This window comes from Aedes albopictus, chromosome 2 (genome assembly GCF_035046485.1).
Source record: "Aedes albopictus strain Foshan chromosome 2, AalbF5, whole genome shotgun sequence".
Taxonomy (NCBI): Eukaryota; Metazoa; Arthropoda; class Insecta; order Diptera; family Culicidae; genus Aedes; species Aedes albopictus.
In genome coordinates, this window is record NC_085137.1 from 189,545,091 (window position 1) to 189,566,572 (window position 21,482).

The window sequence follows — 21,482 nt, forward strand, 5'->3', positions numbered from 1 at the left end:
TGTTTATGGTTTTATGAACTGAACCTCAAGTATTCTTGGAGGTGTTTTTAAAACCACATATTGACGAAGAATAGTTGTGCTCAGCTGAGACTCCGATAAGATCAACTAGAATATGCAATGTCCCGATAAAACTATCATAAAAACAAATAAAACCAAATAGAATTAAGATTGTTACTTGGGTATACCCAAAATAATTTTCAATAGCCATTGGTTTGATATTGAAAATGATATTAGGCCGTATGAATAAAGCTGACTAAATACTCTTTACTCAGATCTCTGCGAAGATTCACAGTGATTTGCTCCACGGCTTCACAGATTTAGTAAAGAGTATTTACTCAACTTTATTCATATGACCTATTGTATTGTATTTTTTATGAATAATCAGACTTTGGCGACGAAATTGAACTCGCCCTAATATGGTACTAACCTAGCCTTTATGACACCTTTTCGCCTTCTTTCCCCGATTCAGGCGAAACCAACTGATTTTGTTATGAAAACATAAACAGCTGGTAGCTGAGAACAATAAGGATGAACGTTAACATCGGCGAACCAGCTGGTTTTGTTGTGTAATGGCTAGTTTCCACCTGGTAAGTACTGTGTAAAAAGATAGGACAAGTAATGGTCACGTGAAACTTTTGCAATCAAAATTACTTAAGCGTTCGCAGTTGATAAGTAATTTGCAGCCAGAAAGATTTGCCAACAGATGGCACTGTCATGCGATGTTGTTAATTTTCCGTACGGAATAATATGTCGATGTATTATTCCGTGAGTTAAAGTGGCATTTCTCTTTCGTTTTTGTTTCTTCTTTCGCACCAAAGACATCAGGGTGCATTAAGCTGTTAGTACACAGGGGCCTTAGGCATGTAGTACACAGCGTCAAATATTTTATTTATTTATTTGATTGTGGAAAACGCAATGGGTTCGGCAATGGAATGCGGAAGCACTGCGGTACGTACTTAAAAAAATCTGCAAGTATGCCGCTGCGGCATAGGCGCCAACTGACGTAGTGGGGGTCGAAGCTCTCCAAAATTGGACAAAACTCAACATTTTTCAGTCCAATGCACTAGTTTTCACGTGGATATGCCTGAATAAGCCTGAATAAGATGAATTGCATCGATATTTTCCGCATTCGATTGGTTTTGAAAGTCCTTGCCCCCCAACTACGTCACAAGTTGGCGCGTATGCGCGGCGAAACACAATGAGCACGGATATCCTGCGGTTAATTTCAGAACAACTCCAGCTCGGTGGATATGTTTGTTTCCTGGAAGAAAGGAATTATGTGAGAATCTGCAGCATTGCTCTTGCTCTGTTTTGCTCTATCAAAAGAAATCTGAGGTTTTCTAGTTCTCGAAAATTCCTAAAAAAATTCTCTCAGAAGTTTCTCGATATTTCGTCTAGCACTGTGATTCCCAAAGTGGGCGAAATCGCCCCCCTGGGGGCGAAAATCAAGCCCAGGGGGGCGAAAATTCGGAAAATAAAAATTGGGGAGCGAAAATTATAAAAAGGGGGCGATTTTTTAATGGTTGGAAATCTTCTATAAAATACGAAAGCCGAGAATGTCAACTGAATCATAAAAACTCCCTGACATTAAAGTTGACATTTTAAGATTTTTTCTAGAATTTTTGAAAAAATGTTGTTATTAGCATACTTAAACATCGACTTGATTAGAATTATTAGTGTTTATGTGGACTCTTTGGTGAAATTGTTAAAAAAAACAAGTATGAATGATACACGTATTTGTGAAGGATTTCTTAAATTCTGGAAATCTCAAAAAATATATTAGGAAGCTCCTATTATATTCACTATTCGTCTATCATGATAAATTTTAGTCAAAATTATGAAAGTAACAGAGTTTTTTTTTCACGAATGGATGAGCATAGTTTGTAATCCGTAGGTGGATTTCTTCATAGAATTGTCAATCAAAAACATGTGGTTCAGACGAGTTTCATAACACTTTTCTAATGAAATTCTTCAAATAGTGTCTGGCAATATTTTAGAGAAGATTCTCGGAGGAATTTCAAACGTTACTAGGAGTTAATTTGAAAACTTTCTCAAAATTCAGAGTCAAATTTCATCAAATTTTTACCAAGAATGCTACAGTTTTAGCTTATTTGACAATTTAATTAAAACACAGGAAGCATTCAAATTTATACAAAGCACATCGATTTGGATTACTGGCTTTTTCTATTACTGGGAAAAGCAACTACATTTGAAAATATATCAATATTTTTCTGAGTTCAACTTTTTATACATAACATGGATTTTTTATTGTTCTCCATCAGTCTTAATTGAGTCCCTTTTAGAGTACTACTGGTAAAACATTTGATTGAGAATAGCGAGTGTTCATAGATGTCCGTTATATTTGAATTAAGCAATGCTCAATACTAGCATACAATACAATAAAAGTCACTACTAGCTTTGCCACAGTAGCGCTTTTGAGGGTTTTAGCTAAGCACAGTTCCAGCCATCTTTTATAGGAAAATTAAATCCCACCTAGGGGGCGAAAATGCATTTTTAAAGCTCTAAGGGGGCGATACCTCCTAAAAGTTTGGGAAACACTGGTCTAGCATGTCCCCCAGGAGTTCACGGAAATTCTTCTAGAAGTTCTCCTCCAGGATATTATCAGGAATTCTTCCGGATTTTCCCGGATATTTTCGTGGGAGTTCCCCGGAAATTCCTCCAGGAGTTCCCCAGGAATTCCTCAAGGAGTGTTCCGGAAATTCCTCCAGGGATTCCCCCGGGAAATCATCCAAAAATTATTAGGTTCCACTTCCAGGAAACCCCCAATAAAACTTCCGGGAGTTCCCCGGGAATGCCTCCAGAAGTTCCCCGTTAATTCCTTCAGGTGTTTGCCGTGAATATATCCAGGAGTTCCCCGTGAATTCTTGTAGGAGTTCCCAGGGATATCCTGCAGAAATTCCCTTGGAATCACCCAATGAGTTTCCAAGAAATTCCTCCAGGAGTTTCCCACGAACTCATCTCAAATTACCTCGGGAATTCCACCAGAAGTTCACCAATAATTCCACCAGGAATTTACCGGGAGTTCCTCTGAAATTCCCGTGCAATTCTTCCAAAATTCCTACAGGCAATCATCAGAGCATCTTCTGGAGCAAATCTCCAGAAATTCCTTCTGAGATTTCCCCGGGTAGAGGTGAAGTACTGACGATCAAAACGTGATATTGGTTTGATTGATATAAGAGATAAAAGATCTGAAAATAATATCTGAAAAATGTTCCTGGAATATCTGAACAATATCAAAATTTGATATTTCGAGATCAAACGAATAGCTTGCTGCTATTGGTTAGATCTTACAAGATCTAAATATGATCTGATGATGACGTTCCAGGAGTAAATTTCAGATATTATTTTTAGATCTTTTATCTCTTATATCAATCAAACCAATATCACATTTTGATCTCAATATCAAAATATGCTATTATTGAGCTTTTTTCCTCTACCCGGGTCTCCAATAATTCCTTCGGAGATTCTTCTAAAAAATCCTCCGGAGATTCCTACGGAAATTCTTTCGGTGATTCCTCCGGAAATTCTTCCAGACATTTCTCCGGGAATTCCTCCAGAGATATCTTCGGAAAATCCTCTGGAGATTCCTTCGGGAATTCTTCCAGAGATTCCTCCGGAAATTTCTCCGGAGATTCCTCCAGAAATTCCTCCGGGGATTCCTCCAGGAATCCCTCCAGAAATTCTTCCAGGAATTCCTCATCAAGGAATACCTCCGGGGATTCTTCCTGCAATTTCTCCGGAGATTCCTCCCGGAATTCCCCCAATTCTGGAGGTTCCTCCAGGAATTACTTCGGAGATTCCTTCAGGAATTCCTTCCAGAGATTCTTCCGAGGAATCCTCGGAGGAATTCCTGGACCTCCGGAGGAATTCCGAAAGAATCTCCGGATGAATTTTTGGAGCGATTTCTGGAGGAATCTCCGGAGGAATCCCTGAATGGATACCTGGAGGAATCTTCGGAGGAATTTCAGGAGGAATCTTTTAGAGGAATTATTGGAGAAATCTCACTGATGCCACTCCTGGTGTAATCTTTAAAGAAAATCCTGGAGTAATACCAGAAGAAACTATAGGAGGAACCCAAAAATTTACTCCTAGAGGAGATCTAGAAGGAGGTTCTGGAGGAATCCTGGAAGAAGTTGCTGAAGGAAGGATTTTCTCTGCGAAATCCCAGAGAAAAACCTTCGTACGGAATGCCAGAAGATTCATCACAAAGAATCCTTCGTGAATCTTCATAAAATTTCCCGTGAAGCTTTGTCCCAGTATTTCTTCAACAACTCCATAAAGTAACCGCCAGAGTCCCAGCAGAATTCCTTCCATCGTAGTCCGAACGCCTAAATTGCAGAATTTTTAATGAGTATCTAACCTTAGTTCTCTCTGTAATACCATCAAAAGTTTCCCCAGAATTCCAGCGCAATGTCTCTAATCAGTATTTTCCCTGGAAAGCTTCACAACTCCGTTGGAATCTCACTATCGGGATTTTCCCCAGAAGCCCACTCAAAAGTTTGAAATTGAATCATTTTCTCTACACGCGCGCGAAATAGTACATTTAAGTTTCAATAACATTTCCTGAGGAAAAGAACGAAATTTCTCTAAGTCCAAATCGTAAACAACCTGGTGCCCTTTTCTTCACATCCTTCTTACAGCATCATTTCGACAAAATGCTGTCAGTTAAACAACTGTCAAAATTACTTACGGAAAAAGGTGAAATTTTACTTGAGCGCTCTACTTGGCAACAGGAAACTTAGCTTAAACATGACCAGCTCATGGGCCGAGAACAAAAGACCTTAAGGCTTTTACGGCATCATCAACATTGGCAGCCATGTTGGATATGAGCCTCAAAATTTCAAAGTGATAATTCTCTGCCACCAAAGCGAATATTCGTATGAAAAAGTATTATGCCTCTCAAGAAAAATCAGAAAATGGCGTTTATCTGCCTGTGGCTCCTGATATTAGCGCGACAGTCACTAATCATAACAGCGTCACCAGATTTAAATGTATATAATTCCATTATATGGGGTTTGACCACCGACGAACCGACGTGACAGCTAGAACAAATAAATTCAAATTTGTTGTCCGCGACGCCATGATGAAAAATAAGCGAACACTATCGCCACCTCTATAACGGCCCGCGATGTTTTGGTAGCTCGACACCGAACCCCCATGTGTTCATATAGGAAACGGTTCGCGTCTGCGCTGATTTGACAGAAGCGATCGCTCGCTTCGGTGGTCGACCGTTAAATTTGGGGGGGACACTTTTGAATCACCACTGTCACGTCGGTTCGTCGGTGGTTTGACAGCAAGAACGCTCATTCCAATGAGCCACTCTTGCCGTTCGTCACAAATACATTCAAAAACATCTGTCACTTCGCGAAGCCCACGTGCTTTTGTTTTTGGCGGGAACACTTTTTCTTTTGTTTTGCCTTGCGACTGTCATGCGGCGGTATGCCTTGCGAGCGTACGACCGCCGCAGGACTCTAATAAAAGATAAGCGCGACAATATCCTACTGAGATGAACCAGCCTCGGGCTGAAAATCTCATAAATAAAGACATAAAAAAATGTATCATCCTATAATATGCTCACTCGCAGTGATTGCGATGATACTTTCTGTACTGCGTTGCTTCAGAATTGACAGTTTTTTATCACTTCAAAAATGCGAGGCAAACAATCATTGAAAAGCAAAAAGTCAATGATTCGTTTGAAAACTTCGTGATTCAGTAAGACACCTTAATGGTAAACATTGAGACGGCTGGCGAAAACTGTCACATTATCGGGCGAGTTGCAAAAACCCTGCGACTGAGGTAACAGCGAAATCGAAAGCAAAATCTGAGTACGACGAAATTTATTGCATCAAAGTCTAAGTCGAAAAAAAATCGCAATAGAAAAAAGCAAAAAGTTTGTCGGAAACATAACCGTTAACCCCCTTTTCAAAAGCTGGCCCAGATTGCAGGGCTGCATCCATGCCTTCACACCTTGCTTCACACCGTTCTTCACCAAAACTGACTTTTCGCCAAGCGAACAAAACACCCGAAGCACCCCACTGTGATGGTCTCTGTCTGACTGACGACCACCGTCAGCTCGTGCAGCACCCAGCTCATCATCGAAAGTAGTTTTCCAGTTTTTTTTAGTTCTTTTCCTCATTTTCCCGGCGTTTTCCTTCGATTTTCCAGCTCAGGTAAGTTCCAAACAACAACGGGTGGTAAAATTTTCCCGTTTGGCTCGTTGGTGGAGCGATATCTTTCGATTGAAATTTCACAACATTGCACCACCATTGGAAAGTTTCTCTCCCCTGCTTGCCCTTTGCCATCCATCATGATGAGTGCACTCATTGGTGGGGTGCTCCTCTGCCTGGTGTTCAGGTGGCTGAGGCCCATTTACTGTTGCTACCTATCATCAGTAGCAGAGGAAGGGCGATATGCTGGTACCTAAAATTACCACTATTGAGTAATATGTAGGTTGCTGATGACCACTGATTAATTGAAAATCTTATCTCTCTTGGGGAATCTCATCTTTTCCCACATAACATTTCACAATCAATCAGCCGTAACAAGTTCGTTCTTTTCAGGGCAGTCCAACATCGCCACTGAGAGTTGCGTTCCTTCTTCACCCCGAATCCCCCTCGCGGGGCAAAAGATCTCGGTTGTGCTACGGAAGAAGATAGCAAGCCGCCGCCGCAAGGAATGGCGGCTTCGAACGGCGGAAGTGCGGCTCCCGCTGGGCACCAGAGCTTCGAGCAGTTCATATCGCAGTTTTCCGCTCGGACTTCGCTCCAGGAACCGTCCAGTTCTGGTTCCGGACGGCTGCGGTTCGGTGCAGATGACGGAAGCTCAAGTTTGAAACCAACGGCGGCGGAGTTTGTACCCCGCTGGCAGAGACAGGAACCACAGGAGAACGGCCGAAGCGGTGGCGTGGAAGGTAAGGCTGATGATATCGTTTTGTGTGGGGATGTTCTTTGTGCTTCATCAGGACAATCAAGAATTCTTACAGGATTTGGATAATCTGATTTTAGTGTAATCAATACTATGTCAGGAAAACTGTTATTCTTTACTACCTTCAGGATTATGCTTCATAATCTTTGTAGAAATAATCCAATTCTCGGACAAATCCACGGGAGAATTCCGGAATTAATCGTGAAACTCTCAAGGAAATGGGAGAAGTTCTTGAAAAATCTTTTGGGATACTTGATATTTTATGGGCTACAATTGAACTCGTAGCGGTGAATCTACGCCGTGTGAAGCATTCGATTCCGCTGGTCTCGGTCCTGGGAAAATCGCCTCTAGTCGCCCTGAACGTTAAGCTTTAGGTCCTTCCTCAACTGCAAAAAGCCAGCGAGTGCGTGGCCGACGGTCCCTTCCTGGTTTTCTGCTGAATATGGTTTTAGCTTGTCGTTTCTCCGGCATATGAGCTACGTGTCCAGCCCAGCCTAGCTTGACATGTTTTATTCAGTTTACTGCCCAGTATTGTTCGCAGTACTTTACGACTCCAAAGGCCCTATGATCAGTTTCTCTCATACTTACCTTACCGATCAGGCTAAGGCCGGGGTGACCTCTGCTGTACATAGTAGCCTCCTCCATTCCACTCGGTCCATGGCTGTTTGTCTCCAGTTCCGCACTCTGCGTAGGGTCCGCAGATCGTCCTCCAGTTGGTCGACCCACCTAGCTCGCTGCGCTCCACGTCTTCTTGTGCCGGTCGTATTTTAGTCGGGTTGCTATCCAACATCTTGATGACGTGACCCGCCCACCGTAGCCTCCCGATTTTTGCGGTGTTGATGATGATTGGTTCTCTCAGCAGCTGATACAGCTCGTGGTTCATTCGCCTTCCCGAATAGATTTTTACAATTCATGGTATCGTGTATATTATAAGCTTTCTATTCACTGAATAATAATTATTCAAGTAATGATTGCCCAATGATCAGATTATGTAAACTATAAAAAATGGACGTTTCAATACTGTTCATATATCATAGAACAAATGATTATTACACACTCAATGATTAATATATAATTTTCAATCATTCGGTTTGCACAAATTTACTGGCTATGTTGTACGGATTCAGAGGAGTTGTAGCATCCTCCATAACGAATTCATTATATATCAGGTCATAATAATCAATGTACACTAAGCGCATGGTTGTGATCATGGAAACTGCACAACGCGCTGTAATTTTATCCCTCCGCAGCATGTTTTGCCGCCCCTGTGTATTGGCTACTACCTGGTAACTATAACTTTTTGCACTGCAATGATGCATTCCTGACTATTTTCGGGTCATCTAAGTAATCGACGAGGTAATTGAATAACGTACCTTTCATGAAACAACAAAGTTGTGCGGCGACCGCGACCCGCATTGAGACCCAAGAAGAAAGTTACTTCATGTCGTTTTATGTATATACTTCGACTTTTAACTCTCACAAAACTGCCTTCTAAACACTCGCGAGCACAATGTCGATGTGGTCCAACAAGAAAAGCACTCGCGAGAAAAAAACGAAGTCACCAACCCAGCAGCAGCCAAGTTCGATTCCCAACTTTGTAACAAAAAACTTCCAGCAGCACCAAGATAAACACAACAGATGACGTCACGAACTTTGACAGTAGATGGATCTGCAGGGGTGTATCATTTTTGAGGTCGGTAAGGCAGAACTGTGAAATATTTCAGTTTTTGTTTCATTATTCAGTGTATCATAAAATCAATGATAAAGTGATTATAACGTGAATAATTTGATGAAAATTTTGTTCGTGAAAATAGCCGTTTTTGAATGGTAACGATACTTAACAACCCATTCGGTCTATCATTCAAACTCCGGATATGATTCCTGTTACCATTAATATCATTCACATAATCATCGGTTTATGATCCATTTTATGATTCCACGTATAATCAGAAAATGATTGACTGTATCGCAGCCGTATGATATCGTTTTATTCGGGTTCTCCAAGTCCCGTCTTCCATCTGCACTCCACCGTAGATGGTACGCAACACCTTCCGTTCGAAAACTCCAAGGGCGCGTTGGTCCTCTGCACGTAGGGTCCATGCTTCGTGCCCATAGAGGATTACCGGTCTAATCAAAGTTTTGTAAATAGTTAACTTCGGCAGTTAACTGACGGCAAACTTCATTCGAACGTAGAGTTCTGCGGAGTCCAAAGTAAGCTCGATTTTCTGCCACAATGCGTATCTGAATTTCTCTGCTGGCGTCGTTGTCGGAGGTCACCAGTGAGCCCAAGTACACAAATTCTTCAACCGCCTCGATTTCACCACGTACGTTTCCGCGATCGTCTCAAATTTACGAGCTATAATATCAATATCATCAGCGAAACCAAGCAGCTGAACGGACTTCGTGAAAATCGTTCCACTCGTGTTTATCCCCGCTCTCCTTATTACACCCTCTACCGCAATGTTGAACAGCAAACACGAAAGACCATCACCTTGCCGTAACTCTCTGCGAGATTCGAAGGGACTCGAGAGTGTCCCTGATACTCGAACTACGCACATCACTCGATCCATCGTCACCTTGAACAATCGTATCAGTTTATCTGGGAATCCGTATTCGTGCATAATCTGTCATAGCTGTTCTCGATCGATTGTATCATACGCCGATTTGAAATCGATTAACAAGTGATGTGTGGGCACGTTGTATTCGCGGCATTTCTGCAACACCTGGCGGATGGCGGACATCTGGTCCGTTGTAGCGCGTTCACCCATGAATCCAGCCTGATATTGACCCACGAACTCTCTTGAAATCGGTGATAGACGGCGGCATAAAATTTGAGAGAGTATCTTGTTGTCAACGCTCAGTAGTGTGATCGCGCGATAGTTCCCGTAATCCAACTTGTCGCCCTTTTGGTAGATGGGATGGGACACACGATACCTTTCATCTACTCTTCCTCTCAAATATTGGTAATGACCCAGTGTAGTGCTCTCACCAGTACTACTCCACCGTATTTTAGTAACTCGCTTGATAGTTGATCTGCTCCAACGGCTTTGTTGTTTTTCAACCGACTAAACTCCTCCTCAATCTCTTGGAGGTTAGGGGCTGGAAATCTTTCGTCCTGTGCACATACTGCTAGATCGGTTACTACGCCACCTTCGGTGCTTGCAACGTGGCCATTGAGGTGCTCATCGTAATGCTGCCGGAACCTGTCGACCACCTCACACTTGCTCGTGGGAAGAGTTCCGTGATTGTCTCGGCACATATGGGCTTGTGGCACAAATCCTCTGCGCGAGTGGTTCAGCTTCTCGTAGAACTTCCATGTGTTCGCGGTACAGCTCTTCCATCGCTTCGCGATCTCGTTCTTCCTGCTGGTGCTTCTTCATCCGGAAGACTGAGTTCTGCCTGTTCCGCGCCTTTCTGTAACGTGCCTCATTCGCTCTCGTACGATGTTGCAGCATTCTCGCCCATGCTGCATTCTTCTCGTTTTTCAACTGTTCACATTCGCCGTCGTACCAGTCGTTTCTGTGATTCGGAGTCGCGAAGCCTAGTGCTGTAGCCGAGGTACTACCTATGGCGGATCGGATGTCCCTCCAGCCATCTTCAAGTGTAGCTGCGCCAAGCTGCTCTTCCGTTGGTAGGGCCACTGCTAACTGCTGCGCGTAGTCTTGAGCCACTTCTACGTTACGAAGTTGCTCGATGTTGAGCCGCGGCGTTCGACTTCGACGCGTGGTGATAACTGTCGAAAGTTTTGAGTGCATGCATACAGCGACTAAGTAGTTATCCGAACGCACTGCGGTATGTGCAGATAGTGGTAATATCCGAGAAGAATTTACCGTCGATTAGAACGTGGTCGATTTGGTTTTCTGTTTGATGGTCGGGTGATATATTTGCGGGGGAAGAAGGTGCTTCGGACTACCATACCACGGAAGGCTGCAAAGTTTACGCATCGCTGGCCGTTATCATTCGATACGGCATGCAGGTTGTCGCGCCCGATTACCGGTCTGTACATTTCCTCCCTTTCTACCTGCGCGTTCATGACGCCTACAACGATTTTCACGTCACGCGGCGAAGAACTATCGTATGTTTGCTCTAACTGCGCATAGAACCAGGGGCGACTCGTGACCTTTTCGGCTACATGTTCAATTTTTTTGTTTGGCTATTTTACGAAGCCGATAAGCCGATAATATAAATAACATCGTATGTACTACAAATTCTCATACTTTTTTATGTTTTGAGGTCGAACTTGAAAAAAAAAATTATGCCGAATTCTAAAAACATCTGCCTCATACAAAGCGAAACAGATGAATGATTATGACCTGAGAATTATGACTTATGTTGTTTCGTGATTGAACATGGGTTGGTACTGAATAAACTCGCAGTTGCTACCACATCCAAATTCAGTTGAGCCTGTACAAAAATTTATTTGATTATTATTGCATATTATTATCATTTGTTTGTATGAACTTTGTTATGCTTTTTTAAATAATCTAGTTCAATTTCAAACACGACATCATAACATGACATGATAACATAAGGATCAGATAAAAAAAAATATCTTTGCTCACAATCCCCCGATCCATCCACTGATTTCAAAATCACATTTACTCAACATGCTAACTTATTGAATCAGTCAATTGAACCAATTCAAAATTGTTTTTTGACCTTACTTTTAGAATATCAAATTTTTTGAAGTTTAACTCTATCAGCAGTAAACATGAAATGCGTAGATCCTTTGATTCCCCGCTGAAAATATAATCCTTCAAGCATAGTCAACAACACATGCGCCGTGGGCAGAAAAAAACAGCGTGCTACATTCGTGGGCTCTGTTTGTTTTATCTGCATACGGGTACCGCCGTCACAACCAGTGCGATCTTGGCGATGGACAGTCAGACCGCTTTTCCGCACTGAACATACACCAACACAATGACAAAAATGCCCGTATGTATTCTTATACAAACGGCACCTCGCATGTACGATGTTGCAGATGAACAGGCGACATAAACATTGCAACCAAACAAATGCTCTGAGAGAGACGCAAGAGAGAAAAAACACTCCCATGCAACGCGACGGTTCGGTACTCTCAGGTCGGTACGACACCAGAAATGAACATGCTTCAACAACGATGGTCGTAAAATGTAGCGCATCCACCACGCACGTGTTTCTCGTAGGCGTATGAAAAATCGTCGTGCGATTTTCATAATGAACGGTTACAGAGTTTTATTTTCGACGCATTTTTAGTGTGGCTCCACATGTGCAATGCACATGTTGGACATCTGGACGAGTCGCCCCTGCATAGAACGCTTCTTTCTCGTCATCAAGTCTCCCTTCGTGTGGACAGTGGACGTTGATGATGCTGTAGTTGAAGAAACGGCCCATAACCTCAACATGCACATTCTTGTGTTGAATGGCTGCCACCCGATCACATGTTGACGTACAGGGGATAGACAAAATGATCGGGACAGGCAAAATTTTCACTTTTCAAAAAATGTTCAATTAGCTGTAACTTTTTGAAAAGTACATCAAATATTTTCAAATTTTTACTGTAAGTTCCTCAACTAGTTGTGTATCAGTGGACAAAATTTGGAAATGATCGGACAATTCTTCACGAAGTTATAAAGATTTTTGAAAAAGGTAAAATTATCCGATAGCCAACTTTGAGCTGTTATATCTCCGGATTCAATGAACCGAATGCAATGAAATTTTGTCCATTTATGACTTATATAATGAGCTATGCAAAACCATTGACTTTACTTAATATTCTTAACACGGAAGAAAGTTATAACGATTAGATTATTTTTCTAAAAAAACAACAAATTATTCAAAACATCAACAACGTTTCAAAATTCAAGATGCAAATTATAGTTCATTTAGTTTCCCTCTAATTGACTTATATATTAATGCGTTTTGAAGGAAAGTAACAACATAGCCGCCAATAAATTGAAAAAGTAATGGGATGTATATTAAAAATAGACCAATTTACTAAAAAATCGTGAAAATAATAAAATCGCTATAACTTTTTCGCTTGTTAAAAATTTTAAGTTAAGTTAAATGTTTTTCAGAGTTCATTATATAAGTCATGAATGGTCAAAATTTCATTGCAATCAGTTCATTGAATCCGGAGATATAACAGCTCAAAGTTGGCTATCGGATAATTTTATCTTTTTCAAAAATCTTTATAACTTCGTGAACAATTGTCCGATCTTTTCCAAATTTTGTTCACTGATACACAACTAGTTGAAGAACTTACAGTAAAAAGTTGAGAATATTTGATGCACTTTTCGAAAAGTTACAGCTAGTTGAACATTTTTTGAAAAGTGAAAATTTTGCCTGTCCCGATCATTTTGTCTATCCCCTGTATCTTGCCCAACGCTATAAATCCTGTTCCAAGTTCATTGCTGGTGCCACAGCTTTGGCAGAAGGTAGCCGCTCGATGCACGCTTTTCCATACTTTCTGTCCAGTCCAACAAAGTTCCTGCAACGCCACGATGTAGAAGTTGTGGGGATGTAGTTCGTCGTAGATTATCCTGCCACATCCTGCGAAACCTAGTGACTTGCAATTCCATGTTCCAAGTTTCCAGTCGTTGTCCTCATTTTTTCGCGTGGGTCTTTGCCGATTGAATCGAGTCGTATTTTCTCCTATGTTATTCGCAATGGGGATTTTTACGGGTGGCTTATTGGGCCTACGCCAACACTCCTGTCTCACCGGAGGGCCATCGTGCCAGTTCTGTTTAACGTCCCAACCAACACTGGGAAGACCATGCTGATGGGGCAACCACCTTGGATCTAGCTGGGCGTGATGCAGCATTTCTTACTCAGCCGCTGGATGCCAGAACAGACGCTGTTTGAGCCGCACCTCCTTGGTGAATAGACGCTCGGTTCGTACCTTCTCAATCTAGCTGAAGTCAGAAGGACAACAGTGCCCAGGCTGCACTACCAGCTAAGCACACAACTCTTAGCTGGCGGTCTTTGTCATCGCTTGACCCGCGGAAGCATGAGGTAGGCACTTGTTGGGATCTGAGCTATGTTGCACGCTCCAGCTTGCCGACTCACCGTTTCGCAGCCCGAATCCTTCGGGAGTTGCTGGAACAGTCCTCGATCGAACTCATAGAGGAATATCTAGAGAAAAGCTTGGAGGATTTCTGGGACAAATCGTTGGAAAAAAAATTGGTGGAAGCAATAGGCTCCTCGGAGAAATTCTTAAAGGAACTCTAGCAATTCCAAATTCCTCGAGAAACCTATGCAGGAATTCGTGGTGGGAGCCTTGGAGAAAAGCGTTACAAAATTTTTGGAGAAATCTCTTCAGTAGCTTTAACAAAGTATCCGTGAAATGCCCGAATACTTTTTTGGAGGAATTCATAGGACAATCCATGAAGGAAATCTTGAAGTTGGAGAAATTATATTCCAAAAAGACGTCATAAATTTGACATTCGGCTATTGCTTTAAACTATTGGATAATTTATCCCAAATAGAGGATAAAAATGGGCCTGTAGAGCCGGGCTTCTGATACCTACTTGATGGAGCATAGCCTTTGGTCAGACCCCCTCCTATTAAAAAAAACTACGTTTATGAACGGTGTCTTTCGTCTGGAAAGAAATCACTACCGTTTATTCTGCAGCGCAACCTAAAGCATGTTTCAAGGACCTTTCTTCATAGTTCTAACATGTTTTCTAAATCTCTTCTTTTCTCTACCTTACCCAGGTCATCACCAGCCTAACAATGGCGAAAGATCGACCGGCGCCATTCGAAAGCAGCAGTATGATCGACCGCGGTGGAACAACAACGGTCGCAAAAATAATCGCAACGGAGATCGTAATGGATTTGGGGCGCGCGGAGGACGAGGACGTGGCGGTGGTTTCAACGATTCACGGCCACCAGCACCGAGGGAGCACGGTGGGGAGGACGGTGAGCACGATGAGCCACCGAGGGAATCCGATCGGCCTCGTAGATCACAGCAACTACCTCAACAACAGAATGGAAGATGGAAGGGAAACGCTGGAGCGGGAGGTGGAGGAGGAGGAGGAGGAGGACGATTCCGTAACAACGGTCGTCAGGGTCAGAGGCCGCCAGAGCAAGAGCGCAGCGAAGCTCAGATGAACGGTGGCAACCATTATCAAAGTAACGGATTTAAAAGTTCGGATGTAAAGGAGCGGAAACAGAGCGGATATCAACGGAATCGGGCCCGCCAGGAAAAGCTAGAAGCGAAGATCATCTCCAAGTGCTCGCAGCGCGAGAAACTCATCCGGGAGCTGGATTCCTCCAAGTTGGAGTGCCTCGTTTGTTGCGATCTGGTGCGGCCAGCGCAGCCGGTTTGGTCTTGTCCGAACTGTTACCATATTTTGCATCTGAACTGCACGACCAAATGGGCCAGCAGTTCCCAATCCGACGATGGTTGGAGATGCCCGGCGTGTCAGAACGTGTCCAAGAAAATTCCCAGGGAGTACTATTGCTTCTGTGGGAAGCAAAGGAATCCTCAATACAATCGAAGCGATGTTGCCCATTCCTGTGGGGAACTTTGTGGCCGGGAGGATCTTTGTGAGCATTCGTGTACTCTGTTGTGCCACCCGGGGCCGTGTCCACCGTGTCAAGCGATGGTCCAGCGGAGCTGCGGATGTGGAAGAACCACCAAACCGATGCAGTGCAGCCAGAAGGATGAGATTCTATGCGAGGCTACCTGTGGAAACCCCCTGAACTGCGGAATTCATACCTGTCAGAGAAAGTGCCACTGTGGCACGTGTGAAGAATGTGAGGAAACCCTGGAGCATGAGTGTCATTGTGGAAAGGAGAAGAAACAGGTGGCTTGTACGGTCGATAACTTAGACAAAACTCGGTTCTGTTGTGAAGCCGTTTGTAATGCCGAACTTGGTTGCGGGAATCACAACTGTGCGAAACATTGCCACCCGGGGCCTTGTGGTCAATGTTCGCTTTCGCCTGAATTTATTACGTCCTGTCCTTGTGGCAAACAAGCAATCATCAAAGGAGAACGAGAATCCTGCTTGGATCCGATCCCGGTATGCAAGGCCGTTTGTGGAAAGCAACTGCTCTGTGGTCCTCCGGGTGCCCACCACGTGTGCATTGCCAAGTGCCACCTCGGAGAATGCCCACCGTGCAACAAATCAACCGTCGTCAAGTGTCGCTGCGGCCACATGGATCAGCAGATGAAGTGCAAACAGCTTCAGACCCGTGCCGATGACGCGCGGTGCAAAAAACGCTGCAATCGGATGCGAAGTTGCGCCAAACACAAGTGCAACCAGGAATGTTGCATCGATTTTGACCACATCTGCACCAAGACCTGCTCTCAGATGTTGTCCTGCGGTCGGCATCGTTGCGACAAACCGTGTCACAAAGGTTCCTGCCCGGTTTGCCATCGCGTCTCGTTCGATGAGCTAACCTGCGAGTGTGGAGCGAGCGTTATCTATCCACCAGTGCCTTGCGGAACAAAGAAACCTCATTGCGATAAACCCTGCTCTCGGCAGCACACATGCTCCCACCCGGTCCTGCACAACTGTCACTCGGATCCCAACTGTCCACCGTGCGTTGTCCTCACCACCCAGTACTGCTACGGCAAACACGAACAACGAAAAACAATTCCGTGCTTCCAGAGCTCGTTCAGTTGTGGCCTTGCATGCGCCAAACCACTGCCCTGCGGTCGCCACAAGTGTATCCGACCGTGCCACGAAAACGAATGCATCACCGTCGAAGGGGAAATCTGCAAACAACACTGCACCGTCCCACGGTCGACCTGCACCCACCAATGCAAGGCTCCCTGTCACGATGGAGACTGCCCACCGGATCTGCCCTGCCGGGAAATGGTCGAAGTTACCTGCGAGTGTGGTCACCGAAAGCAGATGCGCACATGTCACGATTTTAACCGGGATTACAGGCGGTTCGCCTCGGCGCAGCTGGCCTCATCCATGCAGGAGGTGCAACGCGGCGGTTCGGTCGAGCTGAGTGACATCCTCGGATCCGGCAAGCCAAAGAGCAACAAAACGTAAGTGCCGTAGTTCATTTCGTTGATATTCGATATTTCGTCTACGAACTTTCCTAATTACCATTCCTTCCTCCCCTTTTCAGTCTGGAGTGCAGTGACGAGTGCCGTCTGCTAGAACGTAACCGTCGGCTCGCCATCGGACTCCAGATCCGCAACCCGGACCTGTCGTCCAAGCTGCAGCCCAACTATTCGGACTTCCTCAAGACCTTTGCCAAGAAGGACCCCGCTCTGGTCAAGATGATCCACGAGAAGCTCACCGAACTGGTGAAGCTGGCCAAGGAGAGCAAACACACGCGCAGCCACTCGTTCCCGGTGATGAACCGGGAGAAGCGTCGCGTCGTGCACGAGATGAGCGCCATGTTCGGCGTCGAATCGATAGCCTACGATGCCGAACCGAACCGCAACGTGGTGGCCACAGCCGATCGTTTCAAGGTTGGGCGTAGTTGAAAGAAAACAAACCGCGGTATCGAAAGCTAATTGATATTCTTCCCTTTCAGACTTGGCTGCCCAGCATGAGCCTGATGGAGGTTCTCCAACGCGAGAGCGGTCAACGGCGTGTGGTGGTTCCGAATTTGAATGCCTGGGGCAGAACGTCTGCCAGCAGTAACGCCAGTGCTAGCAAGTGAATGAACCACAAGAAAAAAAAAACATAAAAAAATTGATCGATTTTTGCCCAATTTAAATTATTTTTCATTTTTATTTTTCTCTAATTTCAAATGCTTCTTCTGCTATTCATTTATTACTTCTTATCTTATCTGTATCTTGTCTTTTTCAATTTTTCTTAGATTATTTGCTCCACATTTGGAGGTCCAATTTCTCATCGTATTCAGACATTTTTGCATACCTATTTATACGAAAACGAAGATTCTAAAATTTTAAGTCAATATACAGTCCATTCCGGGTAAATACGTTTGAAGAAAATCATTTTTGTCAGAGAAAGTCCTATCATATCTTCCTTATGACGTATTGTAAGTAAACCTCCACGTTAGGTAAGTTTGGCATTTATCTAACTCCCATAATCAACTATACTGCCCCTACTCGCAAAACAGTCCCATATGTATAGGAAACCCAGCGAAGATGGGACTGTTATGCGAGTGGCGGCAGTACAAAGTATCTAAATACCAAGGTAAGAGATTCCCTCTAATATTCATGGATTTGTGAGAAAAGGAAAAAAGCAAAAAATAATTATGAAGTTTGCGCTGATTTGTATGGGCACATAACTATTTAGCAAACCTTTTTAAGAAATTAAGCACTCCCATCTTAGAAGCAATTATTTAATTGCATCTCACTGGATTAAAAGTGACCTCCATGCAATAAAACAGGAAATATCGCCATTTGAAAATCGGTGACAAAATTTTTTTTTTTTTTGGTTCTAAACATATTTTTTCAGCATTTAGAAACATCCAAACCAGGCATGAGAATGAGACTTTTTTCTGTTTACCGTTCAACGATACTGGCAGTAAAATAAAAACAAAACAACGGCAGCACCAATACCAACAGACGCCGCGCCGACGGCAGTCAAGCAGACGCTTGATGGTTTTCGCTTCCCCACGAAAATATTTATGAGCAGTCATGCTGAGGCGGGTGATCGCGAAAAATGTCAAATATGTTCAAATGCTAATAACTCACTTGTTTTAATAAATAATTTAGATCTATTTGCACTCCTAGCTTTGTGATGCATGTAAAGAAGTTTGTCTAGAAGCGGTTTGAAACGCAGAAAAATGCGAAAATGGGAGAGACAGAAATTTTTGTCGTCGTTGTGCTCGAGTACTGGCGCTCTCGCGCTTGAAAACCGTTTCGAGGAAGAAGGCTGCAGGAAAAAAAATGTTATGACATTTATTTTTCGAACAGTTTGTGTTTGGCTGGGCTTGTGATGTTCGTGTGGAAAAATGTCAAATGTACAGTCGGTAACAGTTTTTTCCAGTACATTTCTCATCCCTGATCCAAACTAATAAAACTTCACAAACTTTGCTGAAATAATGACATTTTAGTGTAAAAACACCAACTTTTCATAACAAACGCAGATGTGTTGGTGAGTCTCCATTTTGACATTTGCGGGAATCTCTTACCTTGGTATTTAGATACTTTGGCGGCAGTATAGGTATACCATACACACTTAATTTGGAATAGGTACCATGTTCGGTAAATTTTTGACGAAAATAGAACAGCTGTATACAGCTATAGGGCACTGCATGAAATTCTCTCCTTCTCTTTCACTCTTACAGAAAATTTGTAAACAACAAGGCCAAGAAACGTCAAAATTCCATACAAATTAAAAACAGTGAAGTGCCCTATAGGGCACTGCATGAAATTCTCTCCTTCTCTTTCACTCTAACACAAATTTTGTAAACAACAAGGCCACGAAATGTCAAAATGGAAGTAGTCTGTGCGCGTGGGCGGACGCATCGAAAATTTTGGCTGCCAGTATTTTCGCGTTTGTGATTTTCAACTCGATTTATATAGAGTTTTAAATTTTTTAAACATAAGCTATTGAAAGACGTTTGAAAAATTCGTCACAACAAACAGCTTCTAGCCAAAGTGTGTTGCACAAAGGAAAGCGATTCGACGTCAGTGATTTCAAACGGTAAGAAGAGGAGCCCGCAGATAAACCATTTGCATTTCAAGAAGTTGGATGGATTTCCTTCCACACGTTCTGCCGGGGATTGGCGTCAACAGCAAGCTGCCCAATTTCCGATGAGATGGAAAGCTCAACGCTGAAGCTCACAGATCTCGATTCCCAGGAGGAAATTTTCTGATTGAGACTGGAATCCCCTGCTGAGACAACATGCAAGATCGGCAGCAAGAAAATATTTCAGTTTGGTGAGATCTAGCCATTTTAATTTAATAATTATTGTTTTTAGGTCAATTCAGGTAAATGCAAATTTCAATATCTTGCTATATTTGTAAATATGCCAAATATCTGCTTTTTCGCCAAGGAAAGCACCCCATTAAACCCTATCCAATTTCCAACTCCAGATATCTATGAAGTGGGCCAAGTTCTTGGACATATTCTGAGTAGATATCTAATCAACATTTCCTTCCCATCCCCGCTGATCGTAAGGACCTGGCCAGGTGTCGAGAGTTCGTTAAGTGAAATGTTTGTCAAGTCCCAGGCAACTTTTCTGGCGCATTAAACGTCTCTATCGACAGCCACCCCAGGATGTGTACGGTCGGCTATGCTATGCTATGCTATGCTATGCTAACAAGGCCACGAAATGTCAAAATCCCATACAAAATCAAAACAGTGCGGTGCCCTATACTTCATTGGCTTCATTGTTTACCTTTTGCACCAGGTTTTGACAGTTGGTGTACTGAGCTACAGTAAAATCGATTACCGAAGCTACCGAAATAATTCTGCTCTTCTACTTTCGTCAATAAAGTGTTGAACAGGCAATTCAGAATTGAGGATGCAAGCAGATAAAGTGAGTTATTCGGTGGAAACTGATTGACGACCGAATCTATGTTGTGCATAAGGGGCAATTTATTTAACTACAGCCTATATAATAAACATTTATACGTCAGCAAACGATAAACCCGATGATTTAAAGGATGCGTTTTAAGAGTTTTGATAAGGTTTATGGAGAGTTCCATGGAGAGTTCCCAAAACAAAAGGTCAAAACAGGAACCGGGGTCACAGACCGAGCCCCTAGATGATCTCGTTCACTCGTTCTTCCATTGGTATTTTTTTCTCAGTCTTCTTCGGAAATGTGCTAGAGAAATTCCTCGGAGTTCGAGCACCATTTGTGGATCGGGAATCCTTCTCTCTCTCAAGTTGTCGTTAGGCCTCGATGACTTCTTCCACCGACTCCGCACCGGATAGCACATCGTCCATATACGTCTCGGCATCTAGTTTCAAATTTCAGACCCTGCTGGCCTGTTTGAGACTGTACAAAGCCTTCTTGGTGCTTGCTGGTCCACAAAACCGTCTGGTTGCTCCATAAATAAGGCATATTGTCCATTTAGAATCCGGACGCAGACAATCACATATATCTCTGAGGTGGAATAACAAACATAAAAGGTTAAGCCCTCAAAACGAATATAATTTATTGTAGTTTTATTTTCATTTTCATTTTCATTTTGCAGCATTTGGTGGGGCAATGAGAGCGCAAGTCAGTCCAAAGCCGATGATAGGGAGGGGTAATGGCTGAATAGTCTTTGCTGACCACATAAACGCCATGGGATAGGAAAAGGGTATTTTGGTGAGGGATTAGGGTGTTGGTACAGACTTGACAATATCAATGCTATTCAGATGCAAAATAATTTTAAGGCTCAATAGTGAATCGCATACCTTCCAAAACCAAAAAAAAAACAATAATCCTCAAAATGCCAAGCAAGTCATAGAAAGAAAAAAACGGCCGGATGTTTATTTTGTCAATTAGGTATAACAAACGTAAACTTCCAACTTCACCGACTCACCAGTCACCCGGAAAAAATGTTCCTTCAGTTCTGGAAAATATATTATCCCCAATTAAGCCCTTAATCGAATTGTCCGCGTGGTCTTGTAGTACCCCTGCTAGGTAAGAACCAGTCATTGCCATACATATTAAATGCT

At 43.2% G+C, this 21,482-nt stretch overlaps 1 protein-coding gene across 2 annotated transcripts; it reads left to right on the forward strand.

Moving 5' to 3' along the window:
- Nucleotides 1-6,031: 6,031 nt before the first annotated feature.
- On the forward strand, nucleotides 6,032-17,836 carry LOC109408104 (protein shuttle craft). Of its 2 annotated transcripts, none has more exons than XM_019681318.3 (5): nucleotides 6,032-6,191; nucleotides 6,582-6,931; nucleotides 14,641-16,930; nucleotides 17,014-17,362; nucleotides 17,428-17,836. In XM_019681318.3, exons 2-5 carry the CDS (start codon nucleotides 6,697-6,699, stop codon nucleotides 17,554-17,556), a joined length of 3,003 nt encoding a protein of 1,000 aa, XP_019536863.3. In that variant the 5' UTR covers nucleotides 6,032-6,191; nucleotides 6,582-6,696; the 3' UTR covers nucleotides 17,557-17,836. The 2 variants fall into 2 exon arrangements, with proteins under 2 accessions (XP_019536863.3, XP_029729407.2); XM_029873547.2 differs by having other exon boundaries at nucleotides 6,044-6,191; nucleotides 6,587-6,931.
- The last annotated feature ends 3,646 nt before the right edge of the window (nucleotides 17,837-21,482 follow it).